This window comes from Candoia aspera, chromosome 9 (genome assembly GCF_035149785.1).
Source record: "Candoia aspera isolate rCanAsp1 chromosome 9, rCanAsp1.hap2, whole genome shotgun sequence".
NCBI classification, from domain to species: domain Eukaryota; kingdom Metazoa; phylum Chordata; class Lepidosauria; order Squamata; family Boidae; genus Candoia; species Candoia aspera.
The window spans coordinates 24,202,004-24,220,754 of NC_086161.1; the positions used below are offsets into that span (position 1 = coordinate 24,202,004).

The 18,751-nt window shown below is 45.0% G+C and overlaps 2 protein-coding genes across 2 annotated transcripts; one reads left to right on the forward strand and one right to left on the reverse strand.

The window, feature by feature from the left end:
- Positions 1-633: 633 nt before the first annotated feature.
- On the reverse strand, positions 634-1,161 carry LOC134502900 (basic salivary proline-rich protein 3-like). Its single transcript, XM_063311417.1, has one exon. It carries the CDS (start codon positions 1,159-1,161, stop codon positions 634-636), a length of 528 nt encoding a protein of 175 aa, XP_063167487.1.
- Positions 1,162-1,921: 760 nt separating this feature from the next.
- Positions 1,922-7,783, forward strand: LOC134502901 (leucine-rich repeat LGI family member 3-like). The gene is made up of 4 exons (XM_063311418.1): positions 1,922-1,929; positions 3,351-3,520; positions 4,965-5,129; positions 6,840-7,783. Exons 1-4 carry the CDS (start codon positions 1,922-1,924, stop codon positions 7,655-7,657), a joined length of 1,161 nt encoding a protein of 386 aa, XP_063167488.1. The 3' UTR covers positions 7,658-7,783.
- The last annotated feature ends 10,968 nt before the right edge of the window (positions 7,784-18,751 follow it).

Sequence of the window (18,751 nt, forward strand, 5' to 3'; positions counted from 1 at the left end):
AAGAAATCTGGTGGGGCAGAAGTGAATCTTGAAAACATCTGTTGAAGCTGTTTACCACAGTACATCTATATATCTCAGCAAATTAAATCCTTGGAATGAGAATTTATGTTTCTGTCTGTCTGTCTGACTGACTGACTATCCCTGCGAAATGTCCACCTGCATAAAGGTCAGGCTTATTAGAGGCTTCTCTGGGCTGGAGCCCTTTAAGAGCTGCCCAAAATGCCAGTCTCCATGCGCTGTGAAAATCAGTGCCAGCTTCTCTTTGCTAGAACCTGATCAGAATGTCAGTCTGGGAAGGAAATGCAGTTGAGACAGACGTTTATTCAGTAAGATACAGTCTGTAAGTTCCATAAAATGATATTGGAATAAAGTTCTTAAATAATTTCTGGCTGGCATATAAAAATCTGTGGAAATTGCCAGGTGGGATAATACATGAACTTCCATATCTTAAGTGGCTTTTAAAAAATCCTTTTTCTCTTGCAATTAAGAGAAATAGTTAACTCAATGAGTTAAGCTGCCGCTCCTTCCCTCTCGGCGCTGCGGAATTTCGGGGGCTTTCGGCTCTTTAGGCCCGTTTGACCAACCCCCCGCCTTGCTGCTGGTGGGGCTGAGGTGGACAAGGATCGCCTGGGCTTAATTTAAGTAGCCCGGGCTTGGATTCGTCGGTCTTCCCCGCCTGGACTTGGGTGCCTGGACTGGCGGTGAGCGGCGGGCTGCGGCGGGCGTCGGGAGGTCCCCGGGGACTCTGCGGCCCGCGGGCTGGTGCGGCGAGCTGAGCGGGCCGGAGCCGGGCGACGCGGCGGCCTCGACGGCGTGGAGGGGTGGCCTGAGCGTCTCCGCGGTTCCGGACGAGCCTCGGCAACGGGGCTTGGGGGGCTCACGACGACTGCGGCTTGCGGCGAGGGGCGGCGGGCCTGGTGTTTTTCTGGCCCCTGGGCCTCGGCAGCGAGGCTGGCCTGGCAGCGGTCGGCGGAGTGGCGAGCCGCCAGAGCGACGAGCCCTGGATGGGACGGCCGCCCGGGCCGGGCCTTGGTGGTCGTGGCGACTCTGCGGCGTGTGGTGAGGAGCGGTGGGCCTGGGGCTCCCTTGGGTGGGTGGGTGGGTGGGTGGGTGATGTAGAAAATGTAGGGGGAACCTTACCAAAACATGGCCCCTTATCATCTTGTTCTTTTTCCTCAGGTTCATTGAGAACAATGACATCCAGTCTCTGTCAAAAAATGCCTTTCGTGGGCTTAAGTCCCTGACGCATCTGTGAGTTTTCACTTACACCAATGCACAGAGCTCATTTCACACCCATCTGGCTAAAGAGTCTGCAGCCTAAGATAATTTTTCTCTCTTGGTAGCAAGTCAAAGAAAACATGGTATCTATCCTCGCGGTGATCAGGACCTCTGAGATGAATTAAGTCTTCAGATTTTTGGAAGAATTCTTCCCCTGAGAAGGAGGCTTCTGTTTTTCTACCTCATTTTCAGGGTTCTAGAATTTCTCTACCTTGAATGGTGGAGTATTTTTGAACCTTTTGTCTTGCTGCAAAGTGGAAGAGAGTACTGGGATTTTTTTTTTCAGTTGTACAACTCTTCACGACTCTTAAAAAGGATGAACCTTTGCACATTGAAGAATCTTTCAAAAAGCATAGCTGCAGCTTGCAACTTTGCACATTGAAGAATCTTTCAAAAAGCATAGCTGCAGCTTGCAACTTCCATTGTTCAGTCTTAATGTGAGGACAATGAAATGTTTGGCACAAAACAGCTGTCCTTCCTTTCTTTCAGATCTTTGGCCAACAACAACCTGCAGACGCTGCCCAGAGATCTCCTGAAGCCTTTGGATATACTTAGTGATCTGTAAGGCCCTCTTAGGTTGGGAATACTTTAAAAATAACAGTAACAGGAATAATAGCATGTGGGTGGCCATTAGGGGTACTAGATGGGCAAGTGACATCATGGGCAACATGACATCATCATGCAAATTACACAAATTACATAATTTGTGCCCTTTGCACAATGACCTCATGATGCATGAAACATCATTGTGTATTCTACTAGAGGCCTATGGTAATCTGGCTAATTCTTTCTGAAAGTAGAAATGTCTTTGGGGCTCTGTCTACCCATACGATTGTTAATTTCGTCAACAGTAGGTCATCGAGACTGCATCCAAAGATTAGCTTTAGTTAAAAGAACTAAGGCAAAGTCTTTGGGTGAATCCAGCCAACTGGGACAATTTAAGTCCAAGTTCCAAAATCAATGGGTGTGAATAATGAATGGAATATGAGGGAACATGGTTTAAACACACATCTATTATTTTTGCACTGAAACCAGAGAGACTTAGAAACAAGAATGTGTAACTTAAGTATGACTGGATAGGATTCCAGGTTTTTAAAGATGTAAATTGCATATTCGCTTAGCCCAGCTGCCTAGCCATTAAAAGAATGATGTGCTGAAAGTGAGAGAACTGGAGCTGAATTCCCACTTACCCAGGGGGCACTAGAGCAGGGCACAGGGCCAGAAGACATTGACTTAATTGGCTGTAGAGAGACCTTTCAGATATGTAACAGGACGATCCAAACCTTAATTTGTGTAACACACACACTTCATTAAAAAAGGACAGTATTGGGCTATGTTAGGGATTGTGCATCATTCTCTGTCCTCATCCTCATTCTGCTGATTAATTACCAGGGACCAGTTCAGGAATCATCCTAACATAGATGGCAAACAAAGAGGTCATAACATTCCCCAGCCGTGTGTGTGGTTTAGCTTTTACCGACTACCCGACCAGTGATAGGTTTATGGTTCAATACGCAAATGCAGCAAATGGGTTAATTCAGTAAAGCAAGTTGTCCGAAGGCAGCTCTTGATGGGTCTTACAGTCAAAGAGAAAGATGGGCCATTAGTGCTAGAACCAAATTTTCATTTCTAGTTCAGCCCCACGATAGAGCTGACCCCATTTCCACACTTGGTTTGTTTCTTTGGGGACTACATAGGGCAGCCTTTCTCAACCTTTTGACCCTGGAGGAACCCTTGAAAAATTTTTCAGTCCTCAGGGAACTCCTGCACATTCAGGCTCAAATAGAGGCCAGGAATCACAAAATGATTCTATTCGTTGCATGGGTAGGCCTGTACATGTGCATTAATGGTGTTCTTAAACTAAAGAATGAAACATACCTCTTTAATGTGAAGTTGCCTGAATTTGAAATATTCTTTAAATAAATCATGATTTCCCAGGGAACCCCTAGTGACCTCTCGTGGAACCCTAGGGTTCCATGGAACCCTGCTAGAGAAACCCTGATATAGGGCCTTGTCTTTAGAGTTGAGCTGGAGAAGTTCATTGATGGTCCTCAAATTTTCCCTCCCCATAGAGACCTTCGAGGGAATTCTTTGACCTGTGATTGCAAGATCAAATGGTTGGTAGAATGGATGGAGAACACCAACACAAGTATGCCTGCCATTTTCTGTGGTGGTCCCCCCCAGTACCAAGGCCAGAAGATCCGAGAGCTCCCTCTGAAGGACTTTGACTGTATCACCACAGGTAGGAAGGGATGTCTTTGCATGGCCGTCTAAGAAATGGCATCAGAACTCATAAATCAGGTCAAGAATTTGGTTTATCAGAGTTACATTCATGTTCTCCAGCTGCCTCTGGAGCTCAGGGTGAGGTTGCCATCATTTTTTCCTTAACAACCACCATGCATTTGTTAAAAGCTAGCTAGTAAAATGAGGATTTGCTGGTGAAACTTTTCCTATTTCCACTTCTTTCTGCTAGGAGAAGTCACAGACAAAAGGATGGATTCATTTGTAAAATTACAGGATTTTACGTCAGTTAACCTAAAAAGTATTATGGACATTATTTGACAAATTTTCAGTGAGGCTACTGGAATTTCTAAAAAAAAAAAAGATTGCATATAGAAAATGAGGCCCAGATGCCAGTCTGCCTTATGATCAGCTGGTGTTTTAAATATAGCACAAATATTTTAAAAAACACAACAGCAGAGTACTGGGCATCAAATAGGACAATACAATTCCCTGGATTGGATGATATCCAACCAGTGGTTGAAAACAGCTGAAAAGCTGCACAACTGGGGAGAAAATGTTTTGGAAACGGAGGTGCCATATGAGTATGGCACTGTGACTGCTGCCTCGGAGCGGGTCTTTGGGAAGCAAGGGGCAAGACTTGACTGAAGCCATTAATAAAATAAATACAAATGAAAAGTTTTGAAGGGACTATGCTGATGACACTCAAGGCTTTGGTGCATGTGAAGACATCCACAGGAGGGGTCAGAACAGTCAAAAGGGCAGCTGTGCCCCCATGATTGAAGCCCCATGTGTTGCATGTAAAACCAGGGTGAGTGTGAAGGTCGTGATCCTGTTTGTTATTAATTCAAAGACTCTTGCCACAAGCCATTAAAGGATATGGAAGAGATCTTTATTTAATACAAGTGATCATTTCCAATGCAAAGACTAGACTAAAAAGCCCGTGCAAAATGTCAGTTACATCTTCAACCTTTGCACCACCCCACTCCCAGATGAGGAATTCACTCTGTGACAACCCCTCCTTTCTTCTCACAGTTCTTTCATTCCTTAGTCATAAATCCTTCACTAACAAGCTGATAATGCCATGCCATTTGTGTCAGCCTTGTACCAGCCGTTCGACTAAGCATCCTAATCAACAATCCTAATGGTCCTACATGCCTAACTAATAACTACAAAGCATTCCCAACAACCCTGCAGGTATGCTAAACTAATTACTGCAAATCCCATTACCAAATAGTGGCAGGATCTTCCATCCTGACAGTGAGCCTTTGATCACGTGGTCCTGGCCACCAACTTGACTTTTTTGACCTCTATTGTGGATGCCCCTAGCTCAGGGGGATCCTTGGATGGAAACCACATTTTGTGGTTCTGGTATCTTGATTGTAAATTCCTCCAGGTTTTATGGGAGCCCCTTAAACATGATTGGTTCTTCTCCCCCACCCCAGACTTTGTGGTGCACCAGGTTCTGCCCTTCCAGTCTGTATCTGCTGAGCCCTTCACATATTCCAGCGACCTCTACGTGGCTCTGGCCCAGCCAAGCTCCAGCAGCTGTACCATCCTGAAGTGGGACTACGTTGAGCGCAAGCTACGAGACTTTGACCGCATCCCTGGTAAGGCACAGCTGCAGGGCAAAAGGGGACATCTGTTCACCCTGGTGTGGTTGGAAGGCAACAGATTGGGCACATACAGCAAGGGAAAGGTTGAGGACCCATTCACAGTGTGGGGTGAGGAATCTTTAGGGAGGAAGGTCACCTCAGGCTGTGAAAAAGAGATCCCCTGCAGATTTATTTAAAAGACTTATATGGCTGCCTATCCCAACCATTTAAAACAAGAACAGCACAAATGAATGAATGAATGAATGAATGAATGAATGAATGAATGAATGAATGAATGAATGAATGACAACCACAAGCAATGCAGTGCCATACTATCAAGGTCTGACTCAGAACCCCCCAAAATATACAAACCATCATACAAACCAGTCTCACCAGATATCCTGGTCCAAGTCTTGGTCAAATCTTTAAGGTTTTATAGGAGGCCACAAGGGATCAGATCACGGGAGAAGCATTGTTCCACAAGGCAGATGCTGTGGCAGAGAAACAGGTCTTCTGCTTTCCGTTGGATGTCACTGCTTCATAGAAGAGACCCAAAATTTGCCCACCCTGTTGGATCGGACAGGATGGTTGGATGAAGTTTCTCAAACTCAAGCTAGCTTTGCTGCATTCTAAAAGTGCAAGTCCATGTTGGCTGGGAAGGCCATCTGGCAAAGAATTCTGGGAGCTGTAGTCCAACATCTTCAGAGGGTGCAGGATTAGGGAAGGTTGTATTACGGGCACTGTACACATTTTCACCAACACCCATTTGTTGTGGGGGGGAGGACTGCATTGAGAACAAATGCACAATTCTTCTCTCCGATGTAAGAATCTGGCGGCTCTATGCACCCTGGATATTCTAGACCGTGGTTCTAAACCCTGGCAACTTTAAGATGGGTGGACTCCAACTCCCAGCTAGTGATGCTGGCTGGGGAATTCTGGGAGCTGGAGTCCACCCATCTTAAAGTTGCCAGGGTTGAGAACCACCCTTCCCCCCTTCCTTCCTTCCTTCCTTCTCCCTCCCTCCCTTCGATTTATGAGATGCTCCATTCCAAAATGTCTCTAAGGAGCTTACAGAAATAAAGTAAAAAGGATTCAAAGAAAAATTCTCCCAAACCCAGTAACAGCCGACTGTCTAGCTCTTGGCACACTGCGGGAATCAGACCTAGCAACCACATTCTGCAAACAGTCGTTACAGAAAGTTCACTTCCGTTTTCCTAACATTATCTCAGATTACGTTTAAATTGCCTGCCTTGGGTGTTTGACTTCTTGCCCTGACTTACGCTGCCTTCCACCATGGGGTCTTCTCCCCAGGCCCTCTCCTAAAAGGCACGGGGACCAGAACCTGTCCCTTGCCATCCATAGGGTTTCAAAGGGGCCTCCCCAGATGTGTCGTTCCCTGGAAATGTTAGCCTGCAGCTCCCCATTACCGCAGCAGGAGGGGGTAAGAGGCGTAGACACTCCTCTCGGCAGGTGCGAGAGTAAGGAATTCCACTTGGGAGGTCCCAAGGTCACTCTTTGGGTATCCCGTATTTAAACGATAGCGGCGTTTCGATCAGGTGAGAATCTCAGTACTGGACCTCGACCCCCATCCTCTCCCGCCAGCTCGCTCACCTACTCAGACGGGCACAGAGGACGTTTGGGCTCCTTGTGATGCAGCGGTGCTCACAGAGCGCGCCTGCTGTCGGTCGGTGTTCTGTGCTGACCCTTTCCAATTCTCTCTTGCAGCTCACTCAGCGGTTTACTGCAAACCGATTGTGGTAGAATCCCACCTGTACGTTGTGGTGGCTCAGCTTTTTGGGGGCTCCTATATTTACCGCTGGGACACCAACATTGACAAGTTCGTTAAGATCCAAGATATTGACAGCCAGAAGATCCGGAAGCCCAATGACATCGAGGCCTTCCAGATCGACAATGAGTGGTTCTTTGTCATCGCCGACAGCTCCAAGGCGGGCTCTACCAGCCTGTATCGCTGGAACCAGAATGGCTTCTATTCCCACCAAGACCTGCACTCGTGGCATCGTGACACCGATGTGGAGCACCTGGAGGTAGATGGGAAACCCCGACTGATCATCTCTAGCAGCTCCCAGGCCCCTATCATCTACCAATGGAATCGCTCACAGAAGCAGTTTGCCCACCTGGGTGACGTCGCAGAAGTAATGGATGTTCAGATGGTCAAGCATTTCCAGATAGAGAGAGACAACTACCTGTGTCTGAGCCGTTACATTGGTGATTCCAAGGTGGTCAAGTGGGAAGGGCTGCGATTCACAGAGGTGCAGAACATGCCCTCTCGAGGCTCCATGGTGATGGAGCCTTTCCAGATATCTCAGCATCGTTATATGGCTCTGGGTAGTGACTTCTCCTTTACCCACATCTACCTTTGGGATGAAGACAAGCAGAAGTTTGTGAAGTTCCAAGAACTCTCTGTCCAAGCTCCACGAGCTTTCCAGCCTATCCCTTTGGAGGACATGAGTGTCCTCCTGGCCCCCAGCCTCAAGGGGAACACACTGGTTTACAAGCGTATTGTGGTAGACCTCAGCTTGTAGGACGGCTGAGTCATTCCTCACCTCCCCCCAACATGCACCACAGCAGCCCTGCTCTACTGCTGAAAGCACTTGCAGCATTCCGTGGCAACTGGCCCTGGTGATCACCGGGACACAGTTCCTTACTCCCTCTCTTCTGCTTGCATCCTATTCAGCTGTTCCGCCTGTTCCTCAAAAGCTCGGTAGAATATGGAAGGACCGTATCAACAGGCATATTTGCAAGACCCCTGGATCGCGGGCTTTTGGGTCCATGCAACAGGAAACACATTTCTTCACCCAGCCCCAGATTTAGTTGCACAAGTGTGAGCACTACAACAGTTGCCCATAAATTGTGTCCAGCGACACGCACTAGTGTATTCTCACAGTATATCCTATCTCGACTAGTATATCCTCACAGCTTACTGAATCCTTTTACAGATATGCAAATGACTTTTGGAGGTGCCCCTTCAAAGAGCGCATGAATCTTAGGTAGCAACTGGTTACCTCACAATAATTACAAGGAACTTTCATGTATCATAATTTAGTCTGAAATTGCTATGTTTGTCCATTTGTGTTTACAGGGCACTACTGGTCACTGTCACCAAATCACTGTTCTGCTTTCTTCACCTTTGCTACTTCTGTGTTTTTTCTTAGGAGGCAATGGAGAAGACACTCCATAAAACCCGACTTTGCAAGGAAGGAATGGAATAGCAATACAGGTAGTCCTCGATTAGCAACCGCCTCATTTAGTGACCATTTGCGGTTACGACGGTGATGAAAAAGTAACTTTGTGACCAATCTTCATATTTACGACCACCGCAGGTCTGTGAAGTACAAGCTCAGTCGTCGTTTCACTCGCAACCGCTTCGCTTAACAACCTAGTTGCAGGTCCCAATTGTGGTCGCTAAACAAGGATGACCTGTATAAAGCATTCTCATTCTACTCATCTCTCTTTTTTGGAGTGTGAGGTTTTTGGGGGGTTTTTGGTCCCAAGCAAGATTTTTGGTGGCTCTTTGAATCCTACTGCCTTTCCTTTTCATTTCAGAAGGCTTCCACAATGACCTTTCTAAATGCTATGTTAGCAATATGGTTTTTTAAAAATCACATTTTAATTTGGGCTACGTTTTCCTGCCTACTTTAAAAATATTAAATAGTCCCTGAATGGCACTTCTAAACTAAAGAAGCCTTTTAGCCTGAATTAAAAGTGGAAACAGTAAAATCCTCTCCATGCCAGCTCAGAAGAAAGTCCCTTTGCATGGTTTTTTTTTTTTTTTAAATGAAATATATTCAAGTCTGTTGCCCCTTTTCCATCCACAGTGTGTACCTGCAGATGTGGAAAAACAGCAAGAGGGGGTCAAACCCCCAGTTCCAGTTCCATAAGCAAATTTCTCCAGAAGAGATAGTTTTTATCTCGATTTATATCTTAGATCTTATATTTCAGTCAGCTATTAGAATCCTGGGAGAAGGAACGTAGATAACTAATTTGAGGGTAACTCTTCCACCCTGATCACTACAAGTAGTGAGAAAAATCTTACTCTAATGGCAGAGCTTTCTGGAAGTGTCCTGTTAATTCCCCCCCCCCTTTTTTTTTGGGAGAACCTCATCTTTAAACTGCTCTGTGCCTCAATCCATCCGTGCTGGCTAGGGAATTCTAGGAGTTGAAGTCCCTGCATCTTAAAGTTGAGGTTGAGAAACAATGCCCTCTAGCAATAGAGTCCATAATTTGTACTGTCTAGAGTGTACTCCGAATATCGGGTGATTGCATCTGAAAGCGCTCAAACATGACTCCAATGTTCTTTTTAGGTCTACCTGATAAAACAATATCAGCCAATAACAAGTGGCTGACTTTGGTGTCCACGTGGGAACAGAGGCATTGGTTCTGCTGCAGGGTACCAGCTATGCTCTCATCATCCATCACTTGTCACAAACTACTGTATGAGGTTACTGGGAATATGGTATATGTGGCACCTCCTGTTCCCTTGGACCACAACACTGAGATGCAGTTATGTACTGTTCAAAAGACATTCTAATAAACTCTAATCTCTAATGTTGGGTTCACGAGGGCAGCTTGGTTGGTGCTCTATGTGGGCAGCTTTTCATTTTCAGTTGGGTGATTTGGGTAGTCTTGATCTCCAGCTGCAGACCTAAGGAATACACCTGTTCGGGTGATGTGTACATGTGTGGAATGGACCATGAGGACACTAGTGGGCAGTCCTTCCTCTCACCAGGCTATGAATTTGCAGCAAGGAGCCTTTGAAGACATGTGAAACTTAACTGTGAAGACCCAGTCACTGCTGTTAGTGTGTTATGATCTACACCCAAATATACCATCTGATCAGATTCAATTTTACCAAGATGCCTTTAACCATGTGATAGCCTATTTAATGAATTAGCCATTCCTAGTTTGCCATAACAGTCATTTTGTAATAGGTATCTGCTGTACACTCTGAAAATGGTGTAACATGTAGCTTGGCCATCAGCCCCATATAATAGATTTCAATGGGATTTTTCATCCGCACAGAATCAACCAGACCGCCAAACTAAAAGCGTGAGCAGCTGATGCCCAGCTGTGCCTTTAGCATCATATTTTTGTCTGCAAGTTGCTGGTATTTAGAAGTAATTAAAGAGTACATTACATTGTTTGGGGGGGGGGAGTTGCCCCAGACCCCACCCAAGAAAGAGGCCCATCCTCTTCAGGGTTGGTTCAGGGTTTGGAAATGATCTGATGGGTCAATAATTTTCATTTAAATAATTAAAGCTAACTTAATGTTTAATATCATGGCCAGGAGTTATTTCAATATTTAGTTAAATATCATTCCAAGAGTTATTTCAATATTTTAGATTTCCCCAGAGATCTCTCCCATTTATTAGGCGTTGAATTCAACGGGCAAAAAACAATGGGGGAAAATGTCAATGTCCAGAGAGTGATGTCCGTTGGCTCTTCGAATACTTAAACCTGTACGATTTTCATTGTAGGAAAGTTCCATTTCTAGCTTTTCAAGCCACAGAAACAAAGAGGGATGAAAGTGAAAGATTAGAAATCAAGGGCAAAAGGAAATGAGCCAAATAAAGGCATGAAGACTACTTATCTTTCTCTGCTCCCTTAACCTCGTGATCTCTAAACTCATTCTCAGATTCCTGGAGTTTGCATTTCCTCTGAAGCGAGAAGAGATGTATCAGGATGATGGTTTCAGGAATCACGATCGTGTGCACCTAATTTATTATGCACTTAAAATATCTGACTTTAAAAGCCCTCTCTCCTTCTCTTTTCAGCTACGTGCAGATCACAAAGACAAATTCATTCTTGTATCAGTCCTGCTCATTATTTCAAGATGGGCCCAAAATCAAAGCCCTCCCCCCAAAACGGAATAGCCATTCAAAGAACGATAAGATTGAAATCCAGGTTACTTTTGTATTTTTAGGATATATTCCTATTCCTATAAGTATGTATGTATGTATGTATGTATGTATGTATATGTTACATTTTTGTTACATTTTTATATGTACGTATGTTTGTATGCATGTTACAGATTGCCCATTTTCTCTATCCAACTGTTCTTTCCTTCTCACCAGATTTGGTAGCAAATCTGATGGAATCCCAGCACAGAATTGAACTGGGCACATCCAAAACAATTGAAGAACGGTTTGGATGGTCTTTTGAAATCGGAAAACTTCCAAAAGGTCATTGGTGTTTCAGAATTCTAGGGACACAGAATATGTTTCTTCAAACCCTGGTCTTATTCCCCCACTCCCCACCAGCTTGCCAGAGCAATAGCCAGACAGGGCGACTGGTGGAATGACACGGGGAGAAATAAACTCTGATTTATCAGTTGGATTTAACCAACATGCTAAACGAAAACACAGGTTTGTTTGCTTTGGGCTTAATCTTTCCCCTGCCTTTCTGGGCCAAGGGACATTTTGCTGATCTTTGCTGGCCTCGAGAAACCTAAGCTAAGTTGCCATAATAGTTCTCCCTAGCATAGGGTCCTACCACATGAGCCTCGGTCCTTAGAACAGCCCTTTCCCTCGTTTTTCTTCTGAATTTCACTTGAGGGTATCTTTGAGCCTACTTTTATTGATGCAAAGTGTAGTTGTTCTCTGTGACACAGTTTTCCATCACTCTGCAGCCTTCCTGTCTTGACCATCTGAAAAAAAAACTATCTCAGTAGTTCCCACCTTATGTTTTCTCTTGGATATGTGTGGAAAGCCAAGGAGGTTGTAGACCATTGGAAGACTGAGCATTTACAGACCACTTGGCCATTCTGTAGCCGAGTAAGCGCAAAAACTCAGAGAGTGCTTCATAAGCTATCTACTCTCGCACACATCCCGTTCAAGAAGTGTGAGACTGTTTTCACAGAATGTGTAGTTTTACTTTGATGGTTACCTTTCTCAGCAGTAGATCCCTTCAGATGTGTTGTACCTCAAATCCCATTTCAATGCCCACATTCCCCTAGCAGCAAAGTCAACATATTATGGAAGTTGCATTCTAAACATCCTGAAGGCACCAGGTGGGAAAAGACTGCCTTAGAACAGAGAATAGGTTTTAGGAAAGATCCTATGCCTGATGGGAAAGGAAGAAGGAGCAAGAAGGGCTTCCTGATGGCCTTTAAATCCAAAACAGAGATGTCTCTGCTTCTCCCACAGAATTCATTCTCTCTGATCTCAGAGTCCAGCCAAGGGGAATCACAGACAAATTACTTCAGGGGAAGTTGTAGCAGAAGGATTATTATAAAGTACCTACCTGAAAGTTCTAACATGTTGCTGCCAAAAAAAGGGGGTACAAACCATGTGTTCATGCATTTCCTTCTCATGAAGTCTGCTTCTCTTCTCCTTTTTCTTTTCTAAATTACTGGTAAACCATTGTCTGCTTCATCTGGAAGTAGAGAATGGGGTTGAAACACAAGAGGAGGGTGGCAGGAAAGGCAGGTGTGAACAAGAAGCACGCTCGGATTCATGGCTTGCTTGCTGGAATACTTGAGCAGAACCACACTTCTGGAGGAGATAAAGTGATGCTCACAGCTGCTAGATGTCTTGGTGCTCTTGAGGGAGGTGGGAAACAAAAAACACAACACAACATGGCAGTGGAAAAGAATGTCTATATTTTTGCCAAGAAAAGTACATGGATGTGCCTGTCTAGTCAGGCACCAGGAGCTGAGCTGAGCTCTACATTTTATACTGTAGCAAAGAGAAGGAAGATCCTCTACTATCTTTTGATCACAAAACCTTAAAATGCAATGTGCATCCATTGGCTTCATTATGCACAAGCAATAAAGATTCCACACTTTCCCTTTAGAAACATAGGTACTTTATATGATGCATTATCTCCCTCCCTCCCTCCCTCCTTTTCTATGGCTGCCCATCTCCCAGGAGTGACTCTAGTCTGTGTACAAGGTTAAAACCAACAGCTGGAACAACAATCCAAATAATGAAGCCTAAGGTTGCAAACAACAAATTCCAACTTACCTCCCACCTAAAGCCCTAATGTAGACAGGATGAAGACAGCAAAACAAGAGACAAAGGAAAAAGAAAAGAAGGTGCTGGAAGATTGTGGTGAGCCCACCACTGGAGAGTCACATCATAAGTCTAAAAGACACATGATGTCACGATCTTGGGTATACCCGATGGAAGGCCATCTAGCAGGGCTTTGGGTATTGCCAGCTTCCAAAGATCTACATAGGAAAGGACATAGAAAACCAAGCATTTTGGGTTCCACGTTTTCTTTGTGATAGCCCTGTAACATAGGGCAGAGTTATAACCACCAAGCTATCAAAAAGGTAAAAGAGAAACATCCAAGCCCAGCTACACTTTGCAAAAACCTACATCCAGTCTGACAAAAGCATGTGGGAAAATGTGTTACGGTCTGATGAAACCAAGGTCGAACTTTTTGGCCATAATTCCAAAAAGTATGTCTGGCGCAAAGACAACACTGCACATCACCGAAAGTACCCTATACCCACAGTGAAACGTGGTGGTGGCAGCATGATGCTTTGGGCTGCTTTTCTTCAGCTGGAACTGGGGCTTCAGTCAACGTGGAGGGAATTATGAACAGTTCCAAATATCAATCAATTTTGGCACAAAGCCTTCAGGCCGCTGCTAAAATGCTGAAGATGAAGAGGAGTTTCACCTTTCGACACAACTATGACCCAAAGCATACCTCCAAATCAACAAAAGAATGGCTTTACCAGAAGAAGGTCAAAGTTTTGGAATGGCCCAGCCAGAGCCCCGACCTGAATCCAATTGAAAATCGGGGGGGTGACCTGAAGAGGGCTGTGCGCAGGAGATGCCCTTGCAATCTGGCAGATTTGGAGCGCTCCTGCAAGGAAGAGGGGGCAAAGCTTCCCAAGGCGAGATGTGCCATGCTGAGAGACTCTGACCCCAAAAGACTGAATGCTGTCATAAAATCAAAAGGCGCTTCAGCGAAGTATTAGCACACTTATGCAACCCCGTTATTCTAGTTTTTTATTTCTATTTTTTCGCCCTAAAAAATTTCACGTTTGCTTTTCAACTGAATTGTACAGCTTGTATGTTATATTAAAGGTGGGAAAAATTCTGAAGTGATTTATCTCGGTCTGATTTTTTTTCATCTCAAAAACCTGGCATTTTAACAGGGGTGTGTAGACTGTTTACCTCCACTGTAAACCCTTTACTTTACAGCACTTCAGGAATGAAAGATCTAAGAACATCGACAACTACCTGGTTACACACTCCTTGTTCCTGCACAGCTGGAACACAGTGATGATTACTAACCTTTGACCCCTCAGGAAAGCTGAAGCCGTAAAGACGTGATCTGCTGCCCAAACGAAAGCTTTTTCCCGCTTGGGTGAAAGGGAAGATTGGGTTCCAGGGTTTGCTTCTGTCTGGAAGCCACTCCTGGACTATTTGCTTGCAGCGCAAAAAAAAAAGAAGTCTCGATTTTGGGTTTTGATGACTAAATGGCTTGATTTTAGAGAAATAACGTTGCTAAATGTTTGAGTAATAGTAGGAGATGAACTTTTGAGTACTTTCTTGTCTTGTGTGCTTCTCTATTCCTGCAATGTTTGGGCTTTTCTTGTTTCTCTTTTAGACTTGTGTTCCGTATTCTGTGTGTTAATTGTATCTTGAAAAATTAATAAAGCCTCAAAAGAAGGAAAAAAGAGTTTGGGCACCAGGGAAAGCGAGCTTAGCTCTTGATAGGCATCTCTGATGTGCTCCTTGGCCTTGGCAGTGACCTCACTCTGCATCATCAGGTTCTCCTCTGAAAATTCTCTTTGCCCTTGCCTCACAATGCCCTGGGTTACCATAGGGACAGCAATAAACAATTTTATATCAAAACTGCTGGCCAGTCTTTACTGGATGCTCAACGGTTAGGCGGCTACTGTTAGTGTCTCCCAACATTTGGAATATTATCTTCTTCTCTGTATCATGGCAGGTAGGAAATGGTGCCATTTGCCCTTTGAAGGAGTCCCTTGTTTCTCCAGAAGACTCATTCCGAGGCAAACTGTCACATTGGAGAGGCACAGCTGGGGAAAGGATAAGGTCTGGGGATGGGCGATGAAAGAGAGAGGAATGGAAACCGTGATAGAAAGCCAGTCAGAAGCAAACCGATGGGGTGAGCCATCTCCAAACCCAATTTTGGGAAATTCTTGACTTCTTTTTGTTGGATGTGCTCATATCGTGGGTACTTTATGCAGGGCAGTTTTATATATTGCTGACAATAGATATTTCTTGAAGTATTTTTTTAAAAATAGAAATAGATTTTTAAATCTGGTTCCTCATCCAATCTAAAGTTTAGCAGGAGGAGTGATGGAACAGAGGGATGAAAGGGCACCTGACTCAGAGAGGAGGAAAACAAATATCCTGATGAACTGCCTTGGCTTATTTCTCTGTGGCCGAGAGAAGAGACTTCAGTGTCCTTTTAAAATTTTAGGAGGAATGTCAACTCCTTGGAGATCCCTACTCCCAACTACCTTTATTTGTAAGAAGCCTCCAGTCAGCGGGGTGTAGGCAAGGGTATATATCTCAAACTTCTGGCAGTGTGACTGAGGGCTAAACTACATGATACACCCAGCCCCCCTCTCTTCTTCCAAGGATATGGTGAAAGGAAGGAAAATTGCTCCTTTCTGGCCAACCAATCTTTCGCTCTCTTTCATCTTGGGACATGTATTGAGGAGAATGGCTTTGTGCCTTTGTGTTTAGCCTCTCCAATGGACATTTTTGTGATTAGGATCTGTATCCAATATTTGCCTATTTAAATCCCTTCAACCAGAGGTGTGCCTCTAAAAGATACCACCAAAAGGTAATGCTTTGTTGTGGGAGAGGAGTAAGGTTTTTAAATAAGAGACTGACGAATGACTGGATTGGTTTACGTTTAATTCAAATTAAATGTCACAAAACGAAGTTTGTTTTGGTCTTGGCCCTGTCCACTCCCTTTTGGAGCAAGACCCCTACGTGCCACTTAAAACCTCTTGGTCCCTGAAATGCCACACAACCCTGGTGTTAAAAAACGACCACTGAACCCTGGAAGAGAAGCCACCCTTTGCTTGAAGGTTTTGTCTTCACCTTTGGCGTCTCTATAGAACCTCCAACTCCCAACGGTGTTTCCCTTCAAACTTGCTTTCATAGAAAAACATTCCTTTTTGGAATCATAGAGGTTCTATGAGGGCAACAGAAAATATGACCTCAGTTCCATCAACTGCATGGTACTGTAGCTTGACGTGCGTCAGCCCTTTAGATCTAAATTGTTTGAGGAGGAATGGATTCATCTAAGTCTCATTTTATGCTGATGGTAAAGGCAAAAGAGCTTAAGGTAATAGGAAACAAGTTACTGTAGTGCAGTGTTTCTCAACCTTGGCAACTTTAAGGTATGTGGATTTTAATTTCCCAGAATTCCCTAGCCAGCAAGGCTGGCTGGGAAATTCTGGGAGTTGAGGTCCACCCTTCTTAAAGTTGCCAAGGTTGAGAAACACTGCTGTAGTGCCTGAAAAACACACCCAGATCTGTGTAACATTTTTGGAGAGAAGGCCCCAGCACCAACTTTATGGGATCTGAGGAAAATCACTAAGGAACACCCATGTTGAAACTCTTAGAGAACCCATGCAAATCAGCAATTTAACCAAATATGGTATAGAGCATCTTCAAACACAAGAAAGAAACAGGGAGTTCTCAAAGAGGGAAATGGGTAGGAATCATAGAATCATAGTTGGAAGGGACCTAAGAGGTCATCACGTCCAACCCGAGGATTCACTAGGCCATCCCTGATAAATGACTGTTGCTTCTTACTGGTCTTTAGACTTTGAACAGCTCCATACTGGGAGGAATACAATAGCAGGAAGACTTCCAGACAGAAAATGGGAACAAGCTGTTGGAGCCTCCAAAATCTTGTAGAGGTCCTCAGGGTGAAGAAACTTCTAGGATCAAATTTGGGGGAGAAGCAAAGTGGCCCCTATTGGGTTCAGGAAGACGGGGGAGAGCGGGCGGTAACAGTTCAGGTGACCTAGAGATTCACACTTCAGAATAGGAACATTCCAGCAGGGACCTTGAATGATGGAGAAAGTACCTGGTCTGAATCTCGACTGCTCCCTCCCAGCTTCCAAACAGCAGTCCTGGTTTTCTGTACAGGATTCGTGTACAGTATATTGAGATGCTGAATGCAAATACTCAGAATTGTGTATGTGTATTAATCCGGCTTATCAGGAGATAAATAGCTAATGGCCTTGCTTCTTTATGTGTGTGCATTACAGATCATGTGCATGACGCATGGACACCAGACAATCTGAACCTTCAGGCTCCAAGTTGCCCGATAGTGGCGGCTGTGTCTGCTCTAGGAGGCAATCCTCATCACATCTCTGGAACAGGAACACCAGTTCTGAGCAATCTTTGGGTCCAGCCTCCTATTTCCCATCTGCCTACTCAGTTGACCCCAGGCAATGCTGGCATCCAAGGCTACCTGCCCCCAGGAGCTTCACACCTCCAAAATATCCATGGGGAACAACCACAGCTGCCCACCTTGGCAGCCTGTAACCCTCCTGTCTCTGAGTGGAGAAGTGGTGACCCTCATCAGCCCTTTTATACACCACTGCCACCTCAGTATCGACATCTTCCTGCCACCAGTCCCATGGAGCAGATATACCGGCGCTCCTACCTCCACCATTTGCCTTCAGCTGGTGCAGAGGCAGCCGCTTGGGCACCGACCACCTCCAACATTTGCCTTCGGCTGGTGCAGAGGCAGCCACTTCACCACGGGCCCAGCCAGCCCGCCTCTTTGCAGGATGAGAGCTACCTGTACAACCATGGAACTCTGGCCCTCATCCCTTTGGGTGAGAGAGGTCCAACTCAGACAGGCAGGTCTCTCCCAGTGCTGCCATCTCCAGCCGGCCAAGTGGTTCTGGTCCTCAAAGAGGTGGAGCCTCAGATCTCTCAGACATCAGTGCCAGCAGGGCCATCCAGACACAGCAGTGTGGAAGCTTCACATGCAGACTTGAAAGGTTTGTGCTGGTCTTCCTTTCCGAATGCCATAGATTAGGCATTAGAGTCCCTCTAGTGAGAGGAGGTGGGCGGTGACCAATCTGATAAATAAATTAGCCCAGTCCCATAAGGATGAAGCCTATGCCACCGTTCCTGGGAGTCCTCAGGAAACTGGGGTATCTTCTAAGGCAAGCCCTGGCTTCCCTGAACAAAGGTTGGAGTTAGGGTGATATATATTTCTTGAAGACCTATGCTTTGATATATGTTTCCTGAAGACATATACGGTGTGCATTTTTCCTGTTTTAACTTTTTAAAAATCCTTTTTAATGGACTATTCAGCCCATTAGTATTAGTTAAAATATTTTTAGTTTGACCCATGATGTCAATTATCAAGTCAATTGATGAAGCAATACCAGCTGTTTGGCAGGCACAGACCTCAGGGAAGTGACATCTTCATCCTCTTGTGCATCTTCAGCCACTTCCATGGAATTGTGTAGGAAAATTTTATAGGGGGTCTCAGACTGATTGATCCACCATGGCAGGATCTGCTTTACACAGGACAGAGGCCATGTCTCTTGCTCATTTTCTCTCTGTCTGACTCTTTCAGAGGTCATGGCCCCCAATGGGGAACAACACAAATCCCAGATGTACCATCTTCATGGAGCTCAGCTGAGA

Coding starts and splice junctions, on each gene's coding strand:
- LOC134502900 (XM_063311417.1), bottom strand. CDS start 1,161: ATGATAAGGGGCCATGTTTTGGTAAGGTTCCCCCTACATTTTCTACAT.
- LOC134502901 (XM_063311418.1), top strand. Junction 3,521..4,964: donor CTTTGACTGTATCACCACAG/GTAGGAAGGGAT, acceptor CCCCCACCCCAG/ACTTTGTGGTGCACCAGGTT. Junction 5,130..6,839: donor AGACTTTGACCGCATCCCTG/GTAAGGCACAGC, acceptor TCTCTCTTGCAG/CTCACTCAGCGGTTTACTGC.